A 22,557-nucleotide genomic window follows, 5' to 3' on the forward strand; every position below is an offset into this window, starting at 1 on the left:
AATACTTTCACACTAACTTTTGGGCCAGTTGGTGCGTTGTCGGTCTGGAAGAGGTACCAGCGAAACACAAGGACGTGACACAAGAAAAAAGTGTTTGGCATGGCTGGGCGCTCTCCGTGTGAGACACTTCTTTCTTGTCCCGTCAACTGCCTTTTTGTTGTGGACGTTCTGATGGTACCCTCCACTGTAATCATATTTTGACTACAGCCGCCGCGGTGGCTCAGTGGTTATGACGCTTGGCTGCTGACCCGACAGGCGCGGGTTCGTGTCAGGGCGTGGGTGTCGAATTTCGATGGAGCCGAAATTCTAAAGGTCCGTGTATTGTGCGATGTTAGCGCGCGTTAAAGAACCCCAGGTGATCGAAATTTCCGGAGCCCTTCACTACGGCGTCCCTCATAGCCTGTGTCGCTTTGGGACGTTAAACCCCCATAAACCGTACACCATAATTAGACTGCAGAGCAAATAGACGAGGGCAAAGAGAGATGAAAGAACAAACGTGCGTTTTTTTCAGAATAAGTGTCTTTATTCTGAATTCATCAGATATAAAGCATAAGGAAGTCACACACAAAAAAACACACGCCCAAAACACAGGCACAAGATAAATGCCTCATACACGTCAGAGCAAAAAACGATAAATGCCACCAGGATAGCCAAGCTACTCGGTCAAGTTTGTCAAATACGCAAGCACTTTATCCTCCATGACACTGAAGGATCTCTTCCGCAGCTACCAACGTCATTGTCTACGAAACAAGCTTCCCGCGTGCTGTGGTTGTGTCCCTTAATTACCACCACTACTTCGAGGTATTAGCGCAGTGTTTACAAATTTAAAAACGTTGCCAACTGTAAAAAAAATTTAAGCCCATATAAGCGTTGTGGCAATGTTCACTGCCACAACGCATATCACTTTGTAAAGCACCGGTTTCCACCGCACCAATTCACATGCAATTCAGATATGCGAATGCCGCATTTCACGTGTAATTGCACTCGGCCCGCCCGGTGTCGAAGCGCCGCTTATTGCTAATCTTTTTCCTTCCTATTCTTTTAAAGTTCTGCTCCAATGGTGGCGATTCCCACGCCACGGCCATTTGATCTCCCGTAGACGCCGCGTGCCGAGTGCTGCGTGCTGCCGATGATCACGAAAGTTGCAGTTTCCACCGCTGCGGCGACGGTGGCGCTGACTGTTGGTGAAGGCTATCGGCATCGTTCGAACGAAAGTGCATTTCTATGCGGAATCCACTGCCTTGGGTGTGTCACGATTTCGGAAATAGAAAGCATAACGAATAGTGAATAACGACGATTGAAAATATACAGTGGCTCAAGAAAAATAATTAGTACTGCAAGCGGGGACTTTAATCGGCTGTATGTACGCGAAGAAAGGCTGTGCTTCAGCTCCGTGACTTCTGCTTCACTGCCAGAATAAAAATGTCGCGGAGTATAAAGTTGCCGTCGTGTATCAAAAAATACAGACAGGGCGCGTTAGTTTCCAGACTGCCTGAAGGCTACTGCAAGAACAGTGACTGCGAGTAGTATCCCTCCTGTGAAAACAGCGTAAACATTTATTACGCATTTTGCTAGCTCAGGAGGCAATAAAATATTTCACACAGCCGGGAGTTCTGGAACGTGCGCTGACACCGCACAGAAACGGCGTTATTTTATATCACTTCGATCGAAATACAGCCGTTGAAGGCGTCATCTCACATGCAATAGCGCGATCAGCAGCCGAATGCGAAAATTTCTTAAGCAACCCAGCAGGCTCCAGCAAATCATTTGGCAATAAATGCGCAGACATTTTGCTTTCACGAGTAAGAGTATACCAATTTTTTTTTCTAGCTTCATCTTCGAGGCTTGCACAAAACCAACAGCAGCTCACAAATACTGAAAGGTTGGTCTCTGTTTTCTGGTGTTTAACGTCTCAAAGCGACTCAGAATACGAGGGACGCCGTACTGGAAGGCTCCGGATAATTTCGGCCACCTGAGGTTCTTTAGCGTGCACTGACATCGCAAAGCAAACGGGCCCCCTGGCATTTCGCCTCCGTTGAAATGCGACCGCCGGGACCGTGACAAACTCGCGTCTTTCGGGTCAGCCACTCAGCCATAACCATTGAGCCAACACGGCGGCTCAATTGTTTATTAATGAATGATGATGATCATAATCACCCTAACTACACCCCTGCAGGGCAAAGGCCTCTCCCATGTTTCTTCAATTAACCCTGTCATTTGCCAGCTGCGCCCACCATATCCCTGCAAACTTCCTAATCTCATCTGCCCACCTACCCTTCTGCCGCCCCCTGCTACATTCGCCTTCTCTTGGAATCCACTACGTTACCCTTGAGGACCAGCGGTTATCTTGGCTTCGCATTACATGCCCAGCCCAAGCCCATTTGTTCCTCTTGATTTAAACTAGGATGTCATCAACACGCGTTTGTTCCCTCACCCACTCTGCCCGCTTCCGGTCTCCTAACGTTACACCTATCATTTTTCTTTCCATGACTCGCTGCGTTGTACTTAATTTAAGCTGAACCCTTTCCGTTACCCTCCATGTTTCTGCCCCGCAGGTGAGCAACGGTAAGATACAGCTGTTGTACACTTTTCTCTTGAGGGATATTGGTAAACTGCTATTCATGATCTGAGAGAACCTGCCATATGCGCTCCGCCCCATCTTTATCCTTCGTGTTATTTCCATCTCATGATCCAGATCAGCTGTCGCTACCTACTCTAAGTATATATACTTTACCACTTCCATCACATCACTGCCAATTGTGAACTGCTATTCTCTTGCTAGACTGTTAAACATTACTTTGGTTTTCTGCATGTTAATTTTTAGACTCACCGTTCTGCTCTGTTTCTCTAACTCATTGATCATAATTTGCTTTTCATTTCCTGAGTGGCTCAGCAAGGCAATGTCATCAGCGAATCTCAGATTATTTAGGTATTCTCCATTATGTCTTGAAAAATTAAAGACCGATCAGCATACTCTCCTTTGCCTACAAGGTATTTACTAAGGCAATCGCTAACAGAGTCAGGGCAACCTAAAACTTTAATCAACCAAATGATCATACAGGCTTTCATGAATATTGCACAGTAGATCTTATTCACACTATCAATCAGGTGATAGAGAAATGCGCAGACTATAACCGACCACTATATATAGCCTTCACTGACTACGAGAAAGCATTTGACTCGGTGGAAACCTCACCAGTCCTACAGGCATTGCGTAATCAGGGTGTAGAAAAGCCTTATATCCAAATACTGGAAGGTATATATAGCAACTTCACAGTTACCATAGTCCTCCATAAAATCAGCAATATAACTCCAATAAGGAATGGCGTCAGGCAAGGAGACACGATCTCGCCAATGTTATTCACTGTTTACAGGAGGTATTCCGAGGTCTGAATTGGGAACAGCTGGGAATAATAATAATAATAATAATAATAATAATAATAATAATAATAATAATAATAATAATAATAATAATAATAATAATAATAATAATAATAATAATAATAATGGGTTTTTTGGGGGAAAGGAAATGGCGCAGTATCTGTCTCATATATCGTTGGACACCTGCACCGCGTCGTAAGGGAAGGGTAAAGGAGGAAGTGAAAGAAGAAAGGAAGAGAGAAGTGCCGTAGTGGAGGGCTCCGGAATAATTTCGACCACCTGGGGATCTTTAACGTGCACTGACATCGCACAGCACACGGGCGCCTTAGCGTTTTTCCTCCATAAAAACGCAGCCGCCGCGGTCGGGCTCGAACCCGGGAACTCCGACTACTGACTACTGATCTCTCTCTCTCTCCCTCTCTCTCTCTCTCTCTCTCTCTCTCTCTATATATATATATATATATATATATATGTGTGTGTGTGTGTGTGTGTGTGTGTGTGTGTGTGTGTGTGTGTGTGTGTGTGTGTGTGTGTGTGTGTGTGTGTGTGTGTGTGTGTGTGTGTGTGTGTGTGTGTGTGTGTGTGTGTGTGTGTGTGTGTGTGTGTGTGTGTGTGTGTGTGTGTGTGTGTGTATGCAGCACATAGCGTGTGCCCGCAGAAGCGCAAGCGCTTGTGGGTGGGCACGGCAGTCACAATACGCGGTCAATAAAAAACACTGAAAGTACACAACTGTCATTCTTAGCAAAACAAAAAGAAGAGAAAACAATTCCTAGAACTTATCCCATAGTCGCCTACCGCCTGGTCGCTAGCCTGCTTCTTGCAGAACTTCGGACTGTGGTCGCCCATCAGTACCGTGTACAGTGATTTTACTTTGTTCATTGCCACGTCTTCATAGAAGCTTTCAACGGTCTGGTCATCATGACTGGATGTTGGCGCGTAGGCCTGCACCACCTTCAGCTTGTACCCCTTATTAAACCTAATTACGATAGCTGCCACCCTTTCGCTAATACTATAAAACTCATCTACGTTGCCAGCTATATTCTGATTAATAAGGAATCCCACGCCTTGTTCTCGTCTATCCGCTAATCCGCGATAGCACGGTATGTGCCATCCTTTAGTACTGTATACGCCTCACCTGTTCTCCTAACTGCACTAAGCCATGTGACATCCCATTTAATGCTTACTAGTTCCTCGAAGATCGATGCTAGGCTAGCCCTACTAGATAAGGTTCTAGGGACAAACGTTGCCATGTTCAGATTGTAATGGTGGCCTGTCCGGAGCCAGAGATTCTTGGCGCCCTCCGCTGCGACACAGGTCTGACCGCTGCCGTGGTCCGATGCTCTGCAGCCGCTGGGGACTGAGGAACGAGGGTTATTTGATTGATTCAAACTGCTGCTTAATGACGTATTCCGCTTCAGTCCGCCTGACACTGCTGGCGAATTCGGGCTCCGTGCCTACAATATGCAAATCTAAAGTTATGACTAATCCGTTCGCACATTCTTAATCATAATTAGCTGGCAATATCTTGCAAAACGTAGCACGAACTGACCTGAAGGCGCATCTAAAATACTATGTTCAACGACTGTTTAGCATGAGTTGTTAGCTCCTGGCAAGAATATCAGTTATCACGCCTTTTTCTGCAACACTTTTCCTTCCACTTTCTCTGGGGATAATTTTGTGCAGAATAGGGAGCCACCTTCTGTTATAGAGCTTCGCTTCTGGAAATTTGGGGTAGGAATTAAATAACAGTGCAATTTATAGGCGCCGTGAATCGTGCTGTGTTTCCTGTAATGTGCATGTAAGTTTAATGATGCTAGAGCTCACCGTCTGCGCTGCGAGGATGGTATGGCACTGTTTTTTCTTCTGGAAGGCACGACTATGAGCCATCAGATGATTAGCAACTACGAAGAGTGCTGAGCTTTTGTGCACCTGATTCTTGCAGCCTGAACGAATAGGCACCAACTGGCGTTTTCTCACTGTCATCTGCAGCAACATGCCATGCGCGCGACAAAACAAATTTCTGAGGTCGAGAATTTCGCTGTTTTTTTCCTACCTAGCACTCCAGGCAGGGCACCTTTATTTTAAATTGTTAGCCTTATTAACCTATGTCGCTATCCTGCGTGAATAGGAAGCCGCAAAATTTCTTTACTTTTCTCGTGCCAACCGAAACGAATGTCCCTCGCCTGCAGGGTGGACTCCGTGGCGTTGTCTGGGCTGACTGTCTGCAGGCTGTGCTGACACTCTCTGCACCGGTGCTCATCATTTGCAAAGTGGTGTTTGACGCCAGTAACGGCGACGACCGCATTCAGCCTCTGGCGGAACTGGACCTGCGCAAATATTTGTTCAAGTAGGTGTCATGATGCGTTTATAGAGGGTGAGCTGGCCGCTCTTGGTCACCAAATATTTGTTTGTTTGTTTGTTTCATCAAAACACTACTTCCTTCTTGTACGTCTACAACAAATTACGTTTAGCATCGTGGCGTGAGTTGGTAGGACTATGTAATTGAAGGTGCAAATGGAAGCGCTCAAATTTGCGGGGCTTTTCTATGAATGCAGGTGTCCTTCGTGCAAATACAGGCAGCATAGTTTGCGATACTTATTGGTAAACGCACAATTACTTTAATAAGAAGTGTTCAGGAACCGTATTATTATATGACACATCTCCGCGGCAAAAAAATACCAATCGTTTTTTATAATTTAGGACATGTAGAGATTTGCCGAACTTCCGTGAAAGCTTGATGTAAACTTGACTACATCATAATGAGCTTTGTAAAAAGGGGCGAAGGAGTTGGAAGCTTATTTGGCCACATTCATGTCACATTGTTTATTTATTTATGTGAGTAACTTAGGTGCCTTCAAACAGCATTCCCGCTTAGGCAGTGGTGCACCATTCTGCAGTCCATAAAAAAACGAAACAGGATATGAGGCCTTCGTTAAGCTTATACAACCGTACATAATCTATTCTATCAAACACAATTACACAAGATACTGTATCTTGAATCTCTTTGGAATAACAATGTCTACATCTAGATTTTTGTAAAAAATGTCACTTTTAGACATATGTTGAAAGCGCGAAAAGGGGCGGACACATTTGCGACAGTCCGCATAAAAGTGCAGGTGGTTTCTTGTACTTTGCCTGGGCGATGTGAGTTCAAGTGCGGCGTCAATTCGGGAGAGTCAGGTGATTCATGGAGACCTTTCGGTAGAAATGCACTGTCTTGTAGTCCGCGCCTCACCGAAAGTGGGGCCAGTTCCGGCGCAGACAACAGACGTTGTTAGTGAAAACAGTGTTGCCTCCCAAAGTAACGGTCGTATAAGATGCGGATAAACCTTTCTTTGTCGCGCACAACTCTCATGATCTCACCCGCTGTGAGTAAATTCCATTCATCGCTACAAATTTCAGCATTGAGCGAGCAAAGGACTTGTAGAAGTGTGTAAATATTTTTAGATTCGAACTGTTTCCTTAAGCGTACTACATTCATGCCAAAAATTCCAGGTGAGAGGATCACGAATATTACATGTACATCAAAGCTAATTACAGTCTAGGTATATTCCTAGATCACGGCGAATCACATCCACAAGTCTTACTGCCAAACAGCCTCGGGTCTCTAAAACACTACAAGCTCAGTTCTAAATTGCGATGTAGCCAATGTAGCGAATCGTGAAGCAGTCACGAGTGCCTTGTAGTTTGCCCACCTCAATGACCAAGGCTCCCAGATATTTCTGAGGAAAAGTAAAGGCCGAAACACACTACCTTCCTTTTAACCATACAAGTGATGGGAAATGAGGTGCTCGTTATGGCATACATGACGGAAGCCAACAGCCACCGAAACCAGGGAGCAAATGAGTTGTTTTTGTAGTAATTGGACCAACCGGCAGGAGTTCAAGCAGCGCAGCCAAGAAGGAGGCGAAGTGAGGCTTGGATTTTCGAGTGACGCCTGTGCCTGTGTCAGTCGTGTCGCCGTTCGACCAACGCCAACCAACCTGCGCTTCGAATAAACACCGTTATATTGTTTTAGCTTGTAGTTTGTAATAGAGATTTTGTAATAGAGAGTTTGGTACCCCAACACAGTTGATTATCTGGAGTATTTATCTGCATTGTGCAGCCCTTCCTGACATCAATAGCACGTTTGCGATAAGCATGTCGTTACGTGAGCGGACTCGCGGCCGGACACTTAGATAATACTTTAAGACCGGCTTAAATAATAATTTATCGGATCTTACCAAAATGTCTTGCCAGAGGAGAGATTTTCGGTCTAGCCATGAAGTTGGTACAACAGATGACTAATTTTTTACCATATTTCCTTTGCCGGTCAGCATCTCTGCCGACGTCACCACTGAGGAAAACGTTTGGTCCATACTGATCGGTTCCGCACCGATATTTATTAGCCGTATTTGCATGGATCAGGGGACCGCTCAGAGATACCTCGCATCCAGGACCCTGCAGGAAGCAAAACTGTGAGTGTTTTTTAGTGCTCACCTGCAGCCAAAAAAGAAAGCTTCTGGCGGCGGGATGCAGCTCTTATTGTCTGACAGAAAACGCCGTCATCCAGGAACACAGACCTACCGCATATAGGCTGGTGAAAAGCCACAATGTAATAAAACAAGCTGGGATCGGCAATCAGCCAGAACCTCTATTTTAGTGACTGCTCACACTGTTTACGAAAAGCCGCGATGAAGTTTCTCTGAGTTAAGTGGAAAACATCTCCAATTTTTTCCCCTGTAATCGAAAAAATTTTTTTCTAACAATTGCTAGCACAATAATTCTTGTTTAACCGGTTTTCCGTCCAATCGGGAAGTGCCAATTTTGGATCAACTCGCACTGTATTTTATAATAATATGAAAAAAATCTCATTCAACGTGTTTCAGTTGCTTTAAACACAGTTTTAAGCGCCAGACTACACGGCTAATTTTTCTTTTTCGTCGCAAAACAGGCCGTCTTCTTGCTTGCGAAATATATCTTGAAACGGAGCGCAATGAAAGCGGCAGCTTGAATGACATTGACATAATCCTCCTGGCAACGCCCACTGCAGGAAGAATACCCCGCCAATATCTCTTCAATTAACCCTGCCCTGTGCCAACAGCGCCACACTATCTCCGAAAACTTCTTAATCTCATCCGCCCATCCAACCTTCTGCCGACCCCTGCTCCGCTTCCTTTCATGTCGAATCCAGTCTGTGACCCTTAAGGACGATCGGTATATCTTGCCTTCGCATTAAATGCCCTGCCCAAACCCATTTCTCCCTCTTAATTTGTACTGGAATATCATTATGCAGTGTTTGATCCCTGGCCCCCTAAACTTTCTTCCTGCCTATTAACGTTACACCTACCAATTTTCTTTCCATTGCTCGCTGCGCTGTCTATATCTTAAGTTGAACCTTTTTGTTAGCCTCCACGTATCTGCCCTAAGTACCAAGTAGAAAGCAAGTAGGCCAAGTAGAAAGCAAAATCTGTTCAAGGGAAAGCCCGCGAATATCGCACCAGGCATTGATACTTACACATAGACTCTTCATGATATATCGTGACAAACACACACCCTTGTCAAATGGAGTTACATATCGGAGGTTTACTTTTGCCTGCAAAGGCCAGGCGCTACGGCGTACTGGCAATTGTTTCGGTTCAAAACAAGCTCAAGAAAGCGGGTGGCATAGTAAGCAGAATAATATAAAACCGGAGAGGACAAAATAAAAATAAGAAAAGGTCTATGGCATGCCATACTTCAGCGTTCATCACTTTCAAAACGGATGTGGAATATGAGCTGCCTGTTGGCTGTGGCAAGAGCTACGTAGGTCAGGCAGTACGTTGTGTAAATGTACGGCTAAAAGAACACGAGTAATCGATCTCCGGGTCGAAGTCCTCGCATTTGGTGGACGATTGCTGGGCATGTAAAGATTGTAAGCCGGATTGTGTGCCGGAATGTAAGCCTGTTTTATGCGCAAGCAGAAATTATGCGCAGCCTTTATGCGCAAGCAGAAATTTTGTCAACTCCTAAAGAACGACTTCAGCGCAAAATCACGGAGGCTTTTTATATTTAAGGATAAGAAAAGGCATGCATAAGCGCACCGTCAATTTATTTAACACCAAAGGACTGGCATACCTGGACCACGCCTGGAACTAATTTCTTCCGTCCTTACTCTGATTTTTTTGTGCTTTTTTGTTTTCATTCTCCGTGATTAAAACCATGAAGCTTCCTGCTTTTGCACAATTTATCATGTTACTTAGCATTCTTCATATGCATCGTGTCCTACGATTTTCTTGATGTTATTTTGTATGTTTCCTTTTATTTACTTTCACGAGATAGGTATATATCGTAGTTTTCCATTAAAGTTTTAGTTCCGAAAAACCGTTCGTGAGTAGGCTTTCTCCCACCTTGCTCCTCGTTTTTGGCGCTAACTACATCCTGAAACGAGTACCTCCAGCCTTTATTTATGCTGACAGGGTCATTGTATTGTTAAAATTTTGCCGAAATGCGGATACGGTATGCTCTCTACTAGATGCATTTTTCTGCGTCCCTTTCAGGATTGTCGTCGCGGGTACACTTATGAGTTGCCTGTACTATGCTTGCATGGCAGGAACAGGACTGGCACTCACTCTCAGGTACAAAGGCTGCGATCCGTACCTCGCTGGATTAATACGAGGACCTGATCAGGTAGAGTAACTGCACAAACTTCCATTCGCCGCGTGGACTAAAAACACTGCCCTTTGTGTAGCAGATTTGAGGGTCTTAGCGGCGTTGCGTTAAGGGCAGAAAATGTGTCTCTCTGCTCTGGCAGAAAATGCTCTGGCAGAAAAGGCGTCGTTGTCGTCGTCGGCATCGGCCTCGTTGACCGTGAGCGAAAAGATCCACGAAAAATCCCCGGAGAAGCAACCTAGAAGGGCGATGGGCAACCTTGGTCATGTGACCCTGCGGCGTCCTCACAACCTGCCCACCGGGTTTTGAGAAAACTTCGCACCGCAGCAGGTGGCAGTTAAATTAATGAATGGTCTTGAGAGGTTTCTCTCGGAGAGCACCTCAGGTTGCACAAGCCCCACCGGTGGCAGCACCTGCCATCGCAAGGCGGTGGCGCATCGCTTGATAACCGCTGCAGTACTGCGCCAGGAGTGGTATGAGGACTCCCAGCGATCGATAAATGTAAATTCGAGAATTACCAATTCCGCATACATGGGCATTAAACTATTAAAGATGTCGCGTTATACCCTTAAGGTTGAGCTTAAGTGTCCCCTCTTCAATATGTTGTGGCAGAATATGAAGTGCTGCTGTTTTTCGTGTAAAGCTAGAAGACTGCTTATAAATGAACAATGATTAGAAAAGCTCGTTATGGCTTGACTATTATTTCCTAGCGTGCCACTAAATATTGCGTCGAAGGCGGCCAGGTATCACACCATGGTATTTCAGAGCTGATATGCTGATATCAAAAGAGTGTGAGGAATGAATTAATCTAGTTGCCCTATTTTGAACTGATTCAAGTGAGTTAGTAAGGTATATTTGTTTCGGAGACCAGATGGGCGATGCGTATTTTAATTTTGATCGAACTAGTGATTTGTATGCGAGTAGCTTAACATGCCAGGGGCCGAGTGGAGATGACGCTTTAAGAAGCCAAGCGTTTTGTTAGCAGATGAAATAATGTTCGCGATATGGCTATTCCAGTTGGGGCCATGACTAAGGTGAACACCGATATATTTATATGATTGGACAGGGCCGATAGGAGCTTTAGATATAGTGTAGGGAAATAGAAGAGGATTACTGTGACGGTGGAAAGATATATACTTGCATTTGTTTATATTAAGTGTCATTAGCCAGCCGTTGCACCAGTTTTGTACCAGATTTAGGTTATCTTGTATGGATTGCAGGTTAACGGAGTCAGTAACTGTTTCGTCGGCAAACATCCGAATATGTCAATATAATTTCTGAGGTAGGACGTTAATATAAACGGAAACAAAAGAATTAGAGACAAAAGACAAAAAAAATTTGAAAACCTACAGTCTGTTTTTACTGCTTGTGCTACAGTTTCAAATGCATGCTTGTCTGGCATTTCCGAACAGGCCCAGGCAGCTGGTGTGATCTTGAGTGCTCCATAGGTTTCTTGCAAATGCATATTTGTACTGTGAAACTGAAGAGTTCAGTCGCGAAACAAGTGCACGTGGAGCTCACTGAGCCAAGGCGATTGGTTCGATTAATGTCCCGCACGATACATAAAGGTGCTCGCAAAAGAATTCCTGAATCGCCTTTCTGTTTCTGCATAGCGTTCATGTTGTCCTTCAGGAAGACCTTTAATAATCGAGTTGTTCCGTCTTATTTTTTGTTCATATCTTCCAGAACAGCTATCAGTTGATCGTTTGTTTTATGCACAGGGTCTGTGAAGTTTCCATGCCACAGGTTTTGATCTCGAGCGCTATTGTCGAAGGGTTGCGACACCTCCGAGGCCCTAAATCTCTATAAATTATAGGAGAAACATCTGTCTCACATCTGAGAACCCTGACAGCTTTATTGCTATCATACGCGGAAGGATATGCCGTTGAAAAGCAGACCCTGTGGCCTGGGAACTTCTGAGCAACCCTTTACGTAATTTGTCTTGACTTCCACGAAACAGGGCACGGAGTAGAAGTTTTCCTTCATGTGATGTACACTCGACGCAGTTTTCTTGATTATAGCAAGATAGTCCTGAATGTTCTCTATTCTCTGTTTGAATTTTTTTAGAGAGCCTGAGTTTTCAGCATGGCATTCTTTTAACTTGAGCACCTCGGCTCCTCATCCCCTTCTGGTAATGCGCGCTATGCCACCACGCAAATCTCACGCATGAGAGCTGCAGTTCATGGATGTAGAGCGTCTGTCCGCGGCGCTATTGCAACAAAGCTGTTTGTGCTTCTCACCAAACATTAACTTTATGCGTAGTGGCCCTATGCGAAACACTGTACAGTGGATTAGTATCACATAAGGGTATGGTGCTAAAAAGATTTCTTTAATTGTTTTGCACGAGCAAATGTGCGGCAATGAAATTCCTCCTCGACAGCTTCATTGCCAAACTGAGCGTGAGATCAAATGTTCCCGCAGGACATTGCGTGGCTGTCACGGGCTATTTGTGCCGTGTACTCCTGCAACAAAATTGCTTAGATGTAGTGTCTAATTACATTCTCAGAAACTGTGACGTCAATGATATGAATAACTATAGAGCTATTTGTGTATAATCCCTATATTTCCAAATAGGGTTAGGAAAACTGATCTATACGCAAATATTCAGTTTCTTTTACCAACAGAATTTAATCTCAACTGCGCAGTTTGCTTCTTCAAAAAGATACCTACTTAATTGGTCTTGATTCAGCAAAAAAAGAATTTATTTTATCCCAGATTGAAGAAAACAAGCTAATTCTGGGTATATATGAATATTTTTCGAAACCTTTTTACTGCATCTATCATGGTGCGTTATTGTAAAAGCTTGAAATCTAAAAACCGGTGACATCGTTCGTAGCTTACCCACTCACATCTTAATGATAGACAGCAATTTGTTAAAATTGAATCCTATCAATCTATTTTGAGACCGGTCAAAGGAGGTGTTCCCGACGGCAGTATCAACGATCCACTGCTATTCAATGCTTATATTAATTTCCGTACCAATGCTTCTATTAAGCAAAATTATGTTCTATGTGCGGATATTACTAGTATCTCTATAGGTTGTAATACACTTGTAGTCCAACCGTACTCTTTCCTTACAAACCTACGAAAGTGGTCAGTAGCAAACCAGTTAATAATAATTGTTATTCAAACAAAAGGCATTAATTTAGGTCAAATTTAAAACAAATTAACATTTCTGTAAGTTTAATGTGCTGAAAAGAACTACGAATAGCCGATAAGATGAAAATCCTGGAAGTAACTTTCTATCAAAAAAAGTTGTGGGATAATCATGTTCTCTCTATTTTAACGCGTTGTACTCGTATATCACGGCCCAGAACAGGTTTGCCATTTCAAAAAAACAAATACATTACTTCAGGATCCTTATGACTCTTTTGAAAAAGCTTGAATATTACCAGTGCGACTTGTCTACAATTATAAGCTAACTGTGTCGCGAATCGGTAAGGCGTCCCCGACTGCCGAAGGGGAGCGCTATCGCGTGCAGGTTCGAACGAAACAACAAACAGATCAGACAAAATAAAACAAAGCCGTATTTATAATTTAAAGGGAAAGAGCCGATACGAAACGAAAACAAGTAAGACACACACTCCACACGCATACAACAATACAGAGTAAACGAAAGAGTTCACCAGGTACTGAGCGTCCCAGGTGAGGCGGGGATGCCTTGCAGACAGGGCGGACGTGGGTGGATTTAGTGCGACGCGTCGCTGGCGTTGCGTCGACGGAAGCGGCGAAGAAGAACCAGGTGGTATCAGGAGCGGAGAGGAACAGAGGAAGACGCCGGTGGATTCCCGTCAGCAGCCCCAGGAACTTGGCAGCAACAGGAGAAGCGTAGCCAGGTCCCGTCGACGACGTCCCGAAACGCCGTAGGCTTAATGCAGGCTATCCAAGAGAGCCTCTCGGCAGCACGGACCCCCAATCCACCGGCTGCCACCTCCACACTTGAAAGGAACGCAGGAGACTTGCGTCGGCGATCCAAAGGAGATCCACGGCAGCACAGACCCAACATCCGACGGCTGCCACCTCCACGCTTGAATGACCCGAATTCTGTTGTGGTTAAAAAGCATTTCGCTGCCCAGCCATTCGGCGACTGCTATGAAAGTTATAGCTTGGTACTAAATTTGACCAAAATTGCTAATTTCGCGCGAGTCATACTTCTAAAAGCGCTGCCCAGTGCCGATGCTTTTGGCACAAAGTTCTAGCAGAAATTTGAGATAAATTGGCAGTGGCCGAATAATCACTGCTTTTTGCCCGACATTTGTTCTGCCCAAAATTTGCTCTGCCCACTTCGCCTGTGCCAGGGCCATAGCGGCTGACTCAGCCGGGGCCGGAATCCTTGTTGCATTCAGGTGCAGAGACAAGGGATGCATTTGAGCCAGCATCACAAACGCCCAGCTTTGTGGTTAATGCGGCTACTCCTAAATCGCATATCTGTGCACTCATTCTGCCGCCCAGAGATTAGCACGGGAGATTAGCACACGGAAAAGAGCCTTTTATCTGCGTGCATTATTATCGCGTCACATCACAAGAGCAAGTAGTTATGATTTCCCGGCGTTGTAGATCCGTGTTAGCAAGAATAAAGCACGTGGGCTCAGGCCACTGTGACTCTCCTCCGCGTGTAGCTGACGACGCGCTCGACCGGAAGTAAGACTGGACTTACTTAAGATCCGCCGTTAGTTCCCACTTACGGCGGAGGAATGAAACAACCCTTTATACTTAAAACCGGTACTACATGATACAGGATAGATGAGAAGTGGACGAAAACGACTGTTTCACCAAAAACACCGCATTCGGCCGAACGTTATTGTAAGTCACGTGCCATCAATCGAGATGCATACTAGAGGTCGATATATGCCACGTAATTTCCGTTTGTTTATGAAATTGAACGATCCATCGTGTGAAATGCTTTGGGGACATCTTAAAACATGAAACCGACATATCTACCAGCATCAATATATGGTACAATGGAATGGGCTAAACAAATCGGTAGGGGACTGACAAACTTCGAGAGCGAAAAGAGAACTGACAAGGACTGTGTATAGTAAATTAGGTTGATTAGCTCTAAAGGCAATTAGCGGCTTTACTTACGACTGGAAAACGTAGAGCTGTGAGACGGGTCACTGTAGCAGCTTAGTGTTTTGCGATTTTAGCGCGCCGATGCCCGCTGGAACAAAGAAACCTCATAATTCTGTCCCTCAGAAAGAAAAATTAACAGACTAATGAACGAGATTGTGTATCGAGTATTCAAAGTCAGTCAGAACAAAGCACTCTTTAATTTGATAATGCAAGGCATTACATAAAAAATATTTGGACCGATAGCCGTGCGGCTAATGAAACGGTTCAGTACAAAAATAAAACAAAACACACCAGACAAGCCCCGCCGCGGTGGCTCAGTGGTTAGGGCGCTCGACTACTGATCCGGAGTTCCCGGGTTCGAACCCGACCGCGGCGGCTGCGTTTTTACGGAGGAAAAACGCTAAGGCGCCCGTGTGCTGTGCGATGTCAGTGCACGTTAAAGATCCCCAGGTGGTCGAAATTATTCCGGAGCCCTCCACTACGGCACCTCTCTCTTCCTTTCTTCTTTCATTCCCTCCTTTACCCTTCCCTTACGGCGCGGTTCAGGTGTCCAACGATATATGAGACAGATACTGCGCCATTTCCTTTCCCCCCAAAACCAAATATTATTATTATTATGACCAAACAACCGTAAAGAGCAAAAATTGAAAAAATAAAATAATACAAACACAAACACCAACAAAGAATGACGGAACAAAATGCGCACTTGAAGTATCACTTAAAAAAAACCACAGAGTGATAAGGAACAAGAAAGAATAGCTCATAAACGTCAACAAACTGCTAAAAAAAAAGGTGGAAGTCAGGGCCCTGCCTGGTTGTTGTTAAAGAAAAAATTGGCAGTGGCTTAGTTCGGCTATGCCAGGATATACGTAGCGAGAGGTACGTTTCCCTGGCTGAGCTTGTTGTGGTCACTGTATGTTTAGCAATGAGAGTCATTGGGTATACACATATTTTATTCATTTTGCTTGACAGAGACGAAGACTTCCCGATGATCTGTGAAGTAGCATGCTGTGACCTCAATTTTGTCGACACAGCATTTAGATTTGGTGGAGCCTCTTCAGTATACAAGCTCTATAGAAGTTCCCCACTGTGTAGTCTGGACATGAGGGTCCGAAGCTAAATTAAAGTCAACCTTTTCTTTCATGCACTGACTAAGGGAGTCCTGTTTCCTGTTGAAATCCCCCCACCCCCCCAAAGTCACAGGCAACTGTAAAACCGTGCCGTATGCTGGTATACACGTGAAAACCACATCAATCGTCTGCTTGGCAGATCTTCCTGGTGCCACGTAAACTCCTTGCATGAAAATGCCGCTTTCCAGAATCCGAACACAGTGGGCTTCACCATTATTCACCGCGATCGAAAGGAGATGTCTGACAGCCGTGATACCTTGTTTCACGTACACACCGACTCCAGCGTTATTTGGCTCAGGCCAACTGCCAGGCAACAACCTCAGGATATGAAGAGTTAATCTTCTCTTGTCTATGCCACCGTTTAGCAGCGGCTGGACTCTCCTTCTCTGCGTTCAAATCAAACGTTGTGATAGAGAGGCCCAGTACATCTCCGCCTTTTATACGCAATCCTGCGCATTCGACGCGCTGTTCGGGTTATAGAGCGGCGTGCGGCGAGGCAGCGACGAAGAACGCGGCGCAGCTGTGGGGTCGGCGCATGCGCACAACTGCTCATCCACGTGACGTCACACTCGGCGTTGACGGTGGAGCGGGCGCGTGGGCGCGGGGACGGCGGATCGCACGCCGCACTTTGCTCCTCTTCGGTTGCCATGGTAAGGGCGCATGCGCACAACTGGTCTCTCCCATGTACCGCGAAATGCTTGACTGGTAGCCCCGTGTAGCTCTCGCTACAAAACTTGCAGCACGCCTTAAAGTTATTTGCAAGCTTCACATTAATAGGCACTGTATTCCAGACTTTTGTGCCGGAAAATTGAACTAAGCGTTTCCCGTATACATTGCGACAGGCAGGCAAATTGAAATTTCCATTTAATGCTTGTCTTGTGTTACGGTGCGGTAATAAGAAAAAACTTAGTCGTAGAGGAGTATTAGTATTAATAATATTGTTTACCAATACACATAGCTTGTAATTAAGCATGGATTCAAATGATAATATGCAATTGTCCTTTTATAGACAACTGCAGCTATTGCTTGAAGCCGCATGGTCAATTGCCTGCAATGCTCTTCTGTAGTCTCTGTATGGGAACTAAATAGGTGTTGTATGTTTGGCCCCACGATTCGCAGCAGTAGCTGATGTGACAATGAAATAGCGAAAAGTACAAGGAACGGAGTGCATTGTGCGGAAAATACTGCCTTGCCTGAAAAAGTGCGTAGCAGCTGAAACCTACTTTTTGCACACTTTTTTGTTCAAGCCAGTGCAGGTGTTGGTCAAAGATGACGCCGTGGTGTATGTAAGAAGACACCTGCTGAATCCTACGGTTGTTCAATGACATGTGAATCGTACCATTGTCAATGTTTCTTCTCCTAGAGTGGAATACTACATATTTAGTCTTATCTACATATATTGATAATTTATTCGCAGAAAACCAGGAGGAAATTTGAGACAGTTAAGACGTTATCTTGCTTTGCAGGACCGACAGCAATTCAGCTGAGGACGAAAGAGCAGTGTCATCCGCGTACATTAGAAGCTTTGAAAATCAAATGGCTTGCGGGATGTCATTAAAGAAAATAGAAAAAGGAACCATTCCAAATACAGACCCTTTCGGAACCCCGCAAGTGGTGGGTAGGAATAATAATAATAATAATTGGTTTTTGGTGGAAAGGAAATGGCGCAGTATCTGTCTCTTATATCGTTGGACACCTGAACCGCGCCGTAAGGGGAGGGATAAAGGAGGGTAGGAATGCGGAATGTGTTTTCTTCACATCCTCTTTTTGTTTTCTGCCAGATGTGTAACTAGCTTGGAACTGGAGAGAATTATAATTAAGGCCACATGCTTTTAATTTTGTTAGTAACTCGGAGTGACAGACGCATTCAAATGCCTTTTTTTATGTCGAGGAGGAGGAGGAGGAGGAAAGGCAGGGATGTTAACCAGACGAATAGCCAGTTTGTTGCAAAAGTGTTAAAACGGCAGTAGTTGTTGATTTAGCTTAAACAAAGTCATGCTGCTCTGCACAAATTACGTTATTATCAAGCAGAAACTTATTAAATTGTAGCGCTATTAGTTTTTTGAAAAGCGAATTTATTACACTAAGCACAGATATGGGTCTGTAACTATTGGGGGTCATTGGGATCCTTAGTCTAGCAGACTGGCACAACTTTCGCTATCTTCAAAGTTGTTGGATACTTGCAAATAATTATCGCGTAGTTAAATATGTTGCATAAGGGGACGCATAAAGTCTCAACACTGTATTTTAATACTTTCGCTGGTATTTGATCATGACCGGTAGCTTTGTTTTCTTGCTGAGCTTTAATTATTAACCCCACTTCATCTTCGGTAATTTCGCGAACAGCAAAGGTATTATACTTTGCTATAGGTGGGTTTAACCCAGATGTTGTTGACAGGAATGCCTTATCGAAGTTCCTTCCGCAATCAACAAAATGAATATTGAAAGTGTTAGCGACCTCGTCTGTGATTACATCAGGAATGGTGTGCTTTTTTCTTTAATCCATCAATATCTCTTACGATGCCCCTTATATTTTTGGAATTCCCTTGCTGCCGTGTAATTAACTTGCCATAGTATTCTTTCTTTGATTTCCTATCATTGCGACCGACTTATTTCGGTAGCACCGAAACTGTTCGCGGTTGTAATTATTAGCCCGATTGTTTTTCCACTTGTGGTATTACGAATCTTTCTTCTTCAGGACTTCAATTGTAGCTTTTGTCATCCAAGGGCATATACCGTGGTCGTAATTACGTCTAGCATATGTGCGAGTCGATTGTTCAATGACGCCAGTGATTTTGACCACCAGATTCTGGTATTCATTATCTATATCGTTATCAAACACGCCTTCGAAGTCGATGCACTGAAGCAGAGATCGCACGTGAGAGCAATCAACTCGAGTTGCACGTTCTCGAGTCTAGGTGGAATAACAACGCATAGGGTCACAGGAATAAAGCACAAAAGTGGGATTGGGGTCCGAAATGGCAATGTCGAAGACACCAGCAAACACATTTATGTCTTCGTTGCAAAGCACGTTGTCAATCTGAGGGGCGGATTGATTAGTTATTTGAGTTGGCTTAGCTAAAACATTTTCTAGGATAAAGCACTGTAACAGCAAAAGATAATCACACCAGTTATCTTTCAACAAATCAATCTTAAAATCCCCACAGATAATTAAAGGGGATTTGCTAGTCGCAAGTGGTAGCAGCATACTCTTCATAACTGAATAGCACTTGTTTATACAAGCGCTAGGTGGGCGGTAAACAACGCCTGTAGTAATGCCCCCCTGCAGCCGTATAAACATAGATTCAACTATGTTTCAACAGAACTTGTATTTGGCAGCAACAGTAACTGAGTTCATGTCTAACCAAAAGTGCCACGCCCCCACCACGTGATCCTCTATCCCGCGGTCCCGAAAGAAAATTGTACCCGGAAATTTCGACACTTTCATCTCTCTTAAGCCATGTCTCGCTGAGCGCAATAACCTCGTATTGGTATGAGTAGTCCGACAGATAAGCAACGAAGAGATCACGATTTTTCCTGGCACTCCGGATATTACAGTGTAACACGGATACCGTGCCGGACCAAGCCATTTGTTTCTGATTTGGGCAGAACTGTAAGTCATTCAAGGATAGATAGAGTAGAAATATATTACAGGAGACCCGGGCGAGGTCGGCCACACGTGTCACATGCAGTACATGCGAGTTCTCCGTTTTCCGCATCAAAATTTTGCCTTTTGTGACCCAAGCATACTTCCATCCCCCCTTTTTTTGCCTTCAGAGCATTACCTAGCAGCACTTTGTTTGCCAGGCACCAATGCTCGTTCATCTAGACTGGTGAACTCTCTTCCGCTGAGCTGGTGAAACCCAGCTGGAATGTATTCAGTCTTTGTTTTTTGGCTGCTTTCAGAATTTGTCTCTAGCGGTACGGGAGAGAAATTTAACTACGATATTCGACTCTTTTTTGTTCATCGATTTGTTCATCTGCTGTTATGCAACCTGTCGAGGATTTTGACGCAATAACATACTAATGAACTCTTACGTATCTTTTCCTCTACAGTTACTTCCGTTTTACATTCTAGAAGAATGCCGAAGTTTACCAGGGTTTCCCGGAATCTTCCTTGCTGGAGTTGTGAGTGCGTCCATAAGGTAAGACATTTGAAGTTTACTTCTTCGAGATACCCCAACAAAAATAAAGGTAATACCTAAATGTTACCGCAGAGTGTTAACGAGAAATGTATATTTTAATTGAAGCATGTATAGTAGACCTCGGGAGTTTTCTTCTCAGACGAGTTTTTGTCTCAACTTGCTAAAATGAAAACTTTCGTAAGAAAAGGGCAGGATGAATAGGATACATGCAGGCTGTTAGCATAAAGTTGAAATATCCGAGAAAGGGAAGTTTATTGCCCTTTGTGTGAGTAGTGTGCATGAAGCTAATAAATCGACAATTAAAAATCAATATCTGCACACTGCAACTCCACCTCCTAATAGCCATTCTAAGGTCTCACACTATTTCTGTCAAGAAACACGTCTACATTGGGAGCACGGAGAGTTCCTCACTCTTGTATGCACTTAAGCTTCAGAGGAGAAATTTTCTGAAGTTGCGGAGAGACTGAGAAAAAAAACTTTAGTGTCAAACTCAACTTGATTAGTGGGAACAAGCCTACGAGCCACCTCGGCACATCAGTGAAGCTTGAGTGTTGCTAAAATGAATTAGCAGGAATCAGAGTTTTCGTATATCGTTATCGTGATAGCAAACCCCCCCCAAAAATTCCGGTAGTCAGCCACAAGTAACTCACGCCACTCCCGGGGTGTTTTACTGTAACGCTTGGAAAACGTTAAACAAGATTTACTATAAATGGAAGCGAATATCCCTGTAGTATTGTTGTTATTGCCGGCAATTTTACAAAACTTTGTATTTCAGGGTCTTTTGCACACATTTAATAGATTAAGGCTGATTTCCACCATAAAATGACAAAGAAATACCTCGGTGTTAAATAATTCTGTGAGATAAGAAACGTAAACACAGTAGGGCCATCTAGATAAGGCAATGCTAAATACAAAACTATCGAGCAAGACTGCTTTCCATCAGATGACGAGTAATGCTCGAAATATATTTGAAATTTGATATAAACTGTCATGCTGAATTATTGAAATGCATAAAACACCATGACAAAGCTCGAAACCTATTTCTGTTAAATTAAAAGCAGTTGTGGTACGTTTACATCATACGCAGACAGCTGCAGCGCAGCTTGAGACCCCATTATGTCCAGGAGCGCCATAATCGTCCCTGTATCTCAAAAACTGGGCTGAATTAGAGCTTGCACATTGTCGTGGAAGTAAGGCCTCACATAGCGAAAGGCAACAAAGGCAACATGATTGCTCATTCGGCTGAAGTGGGTGGTTCTCGCTTCGCAACGCTAACTTCAGAATACTACAGTTAAAGAATAGGATTAACGCGACAGCAGAAAATTACATTAGCGTGTCGCTAGCAACTTATCCGCACGGAACTATTTAGAACGGACTGCAAAAAAAAAGTCCCCGTTTACTGCAAAATCTGCTCGTAAACCGTTTTCGGAAGCTTTCTGTGATTTTAAAACGGAGGTTCCGTAAAAATGATTCAATTTTTCTAAAAGCAACACTGAGAGGTTATGCACGAATAATGCAAGGAATGTAAAATGCGATGCAGAGGATTGGCATCAACATAATGATCATTCCGAAAATAATTACAGATCATTTATTCTTTTTTTGCAGTAGCTGTTCCGAATTTTTTCCCCTTATTCCGCAGCTTTTGAACCACGGTCTACCGATAAGCGCGCCGACCAGAACCGCAACGACTGCTTATTCGGTTGCAACGGGCGGCGGTACAGCCCGGAAGGACGCAGCCAAATTTTTCTTTCAAGAGCGCAAAAACCTCAACGCTAACCTCTGAAACATTCGTGCGTACGCTAACCTTATGTATACCCGTTAGCGTTCTTCGCATACGCACTTGGCATGCATATTCCTCCAAGCATTCAGTTACAGTATTAAGTGCCTGTAAACGCCTAAGAAATATGTTCTTAAATATTAATGGCAATGACCAAATTTAAAAGGGGCTCTTCACCTCCATGTGAAATAGAGAACGTTTAACGTTTTCGCATCACTGTACTAAATCTATCTTTGGGAATAAGTTGCTTGCGGCGCTCTAACGTTATTTCTCCTAGGTCCACTATGACGTTAACGCTATACTAAAACTCTATTCAAAGCGGTAGGACGTAATTTATGAATCGTCCTCTCTTTAGTACCTGTGAAACCCTACAAAGTGTGCAATGGTTCTTGTTTCTTGCTATCCTTTTCTTTGTTCTTAC

General features: G+C 44.1%; 1 protein-coding gene across 1 annotated transcript in view; it reads left to right on the forward strand.

Moving 5' to 3' along the window:
• Nucleotides 1-22,557, forward strand: part of LOC144097750 (sodium-coupled monocarboxylate transporter 1-like) — a 46,574-nt gene that overhangs the window by 6,613 nt on the left and 17,404 nt on the right. The window contains exons 5-8 of the mRNA XM_077630387.1: nucleotides 5,571-5,728; nucleotides 7,698-7,838; nucleotides 9,900-10,029; nucleotides 20,271-20,359. Coding sequence (XP_077486513.1) covers nucleotides 5,571-5,728; nucleotides 7,698-7,838; nucleotides 9,900-10,029; nucleotides 20,271-20,359 — 518 coding nt within the window. The remainder of the gene's footprint in view (nucleotides 1-5,570; nucleotides 5,729-7,697; nucleotides 7,839-9,899; nucleotides 10,030-20,270; nucleotides 20,360-22,557) is intronic.

Source organism: Amblyomma americanum, chromosome 7 (genome assembly GCF_052857255.1).
Source record: "Amblyomma americanum isolate KBUSLIRL-KWMA chromosome 7, ASM5285725v1, whole genome shotgun sequence".
NCBI lineage: Eukaryota > Metazoa > Arthropoda > Arachnida > Ixodida > Ixodidae > Amblyomma > Amblyomma americanum.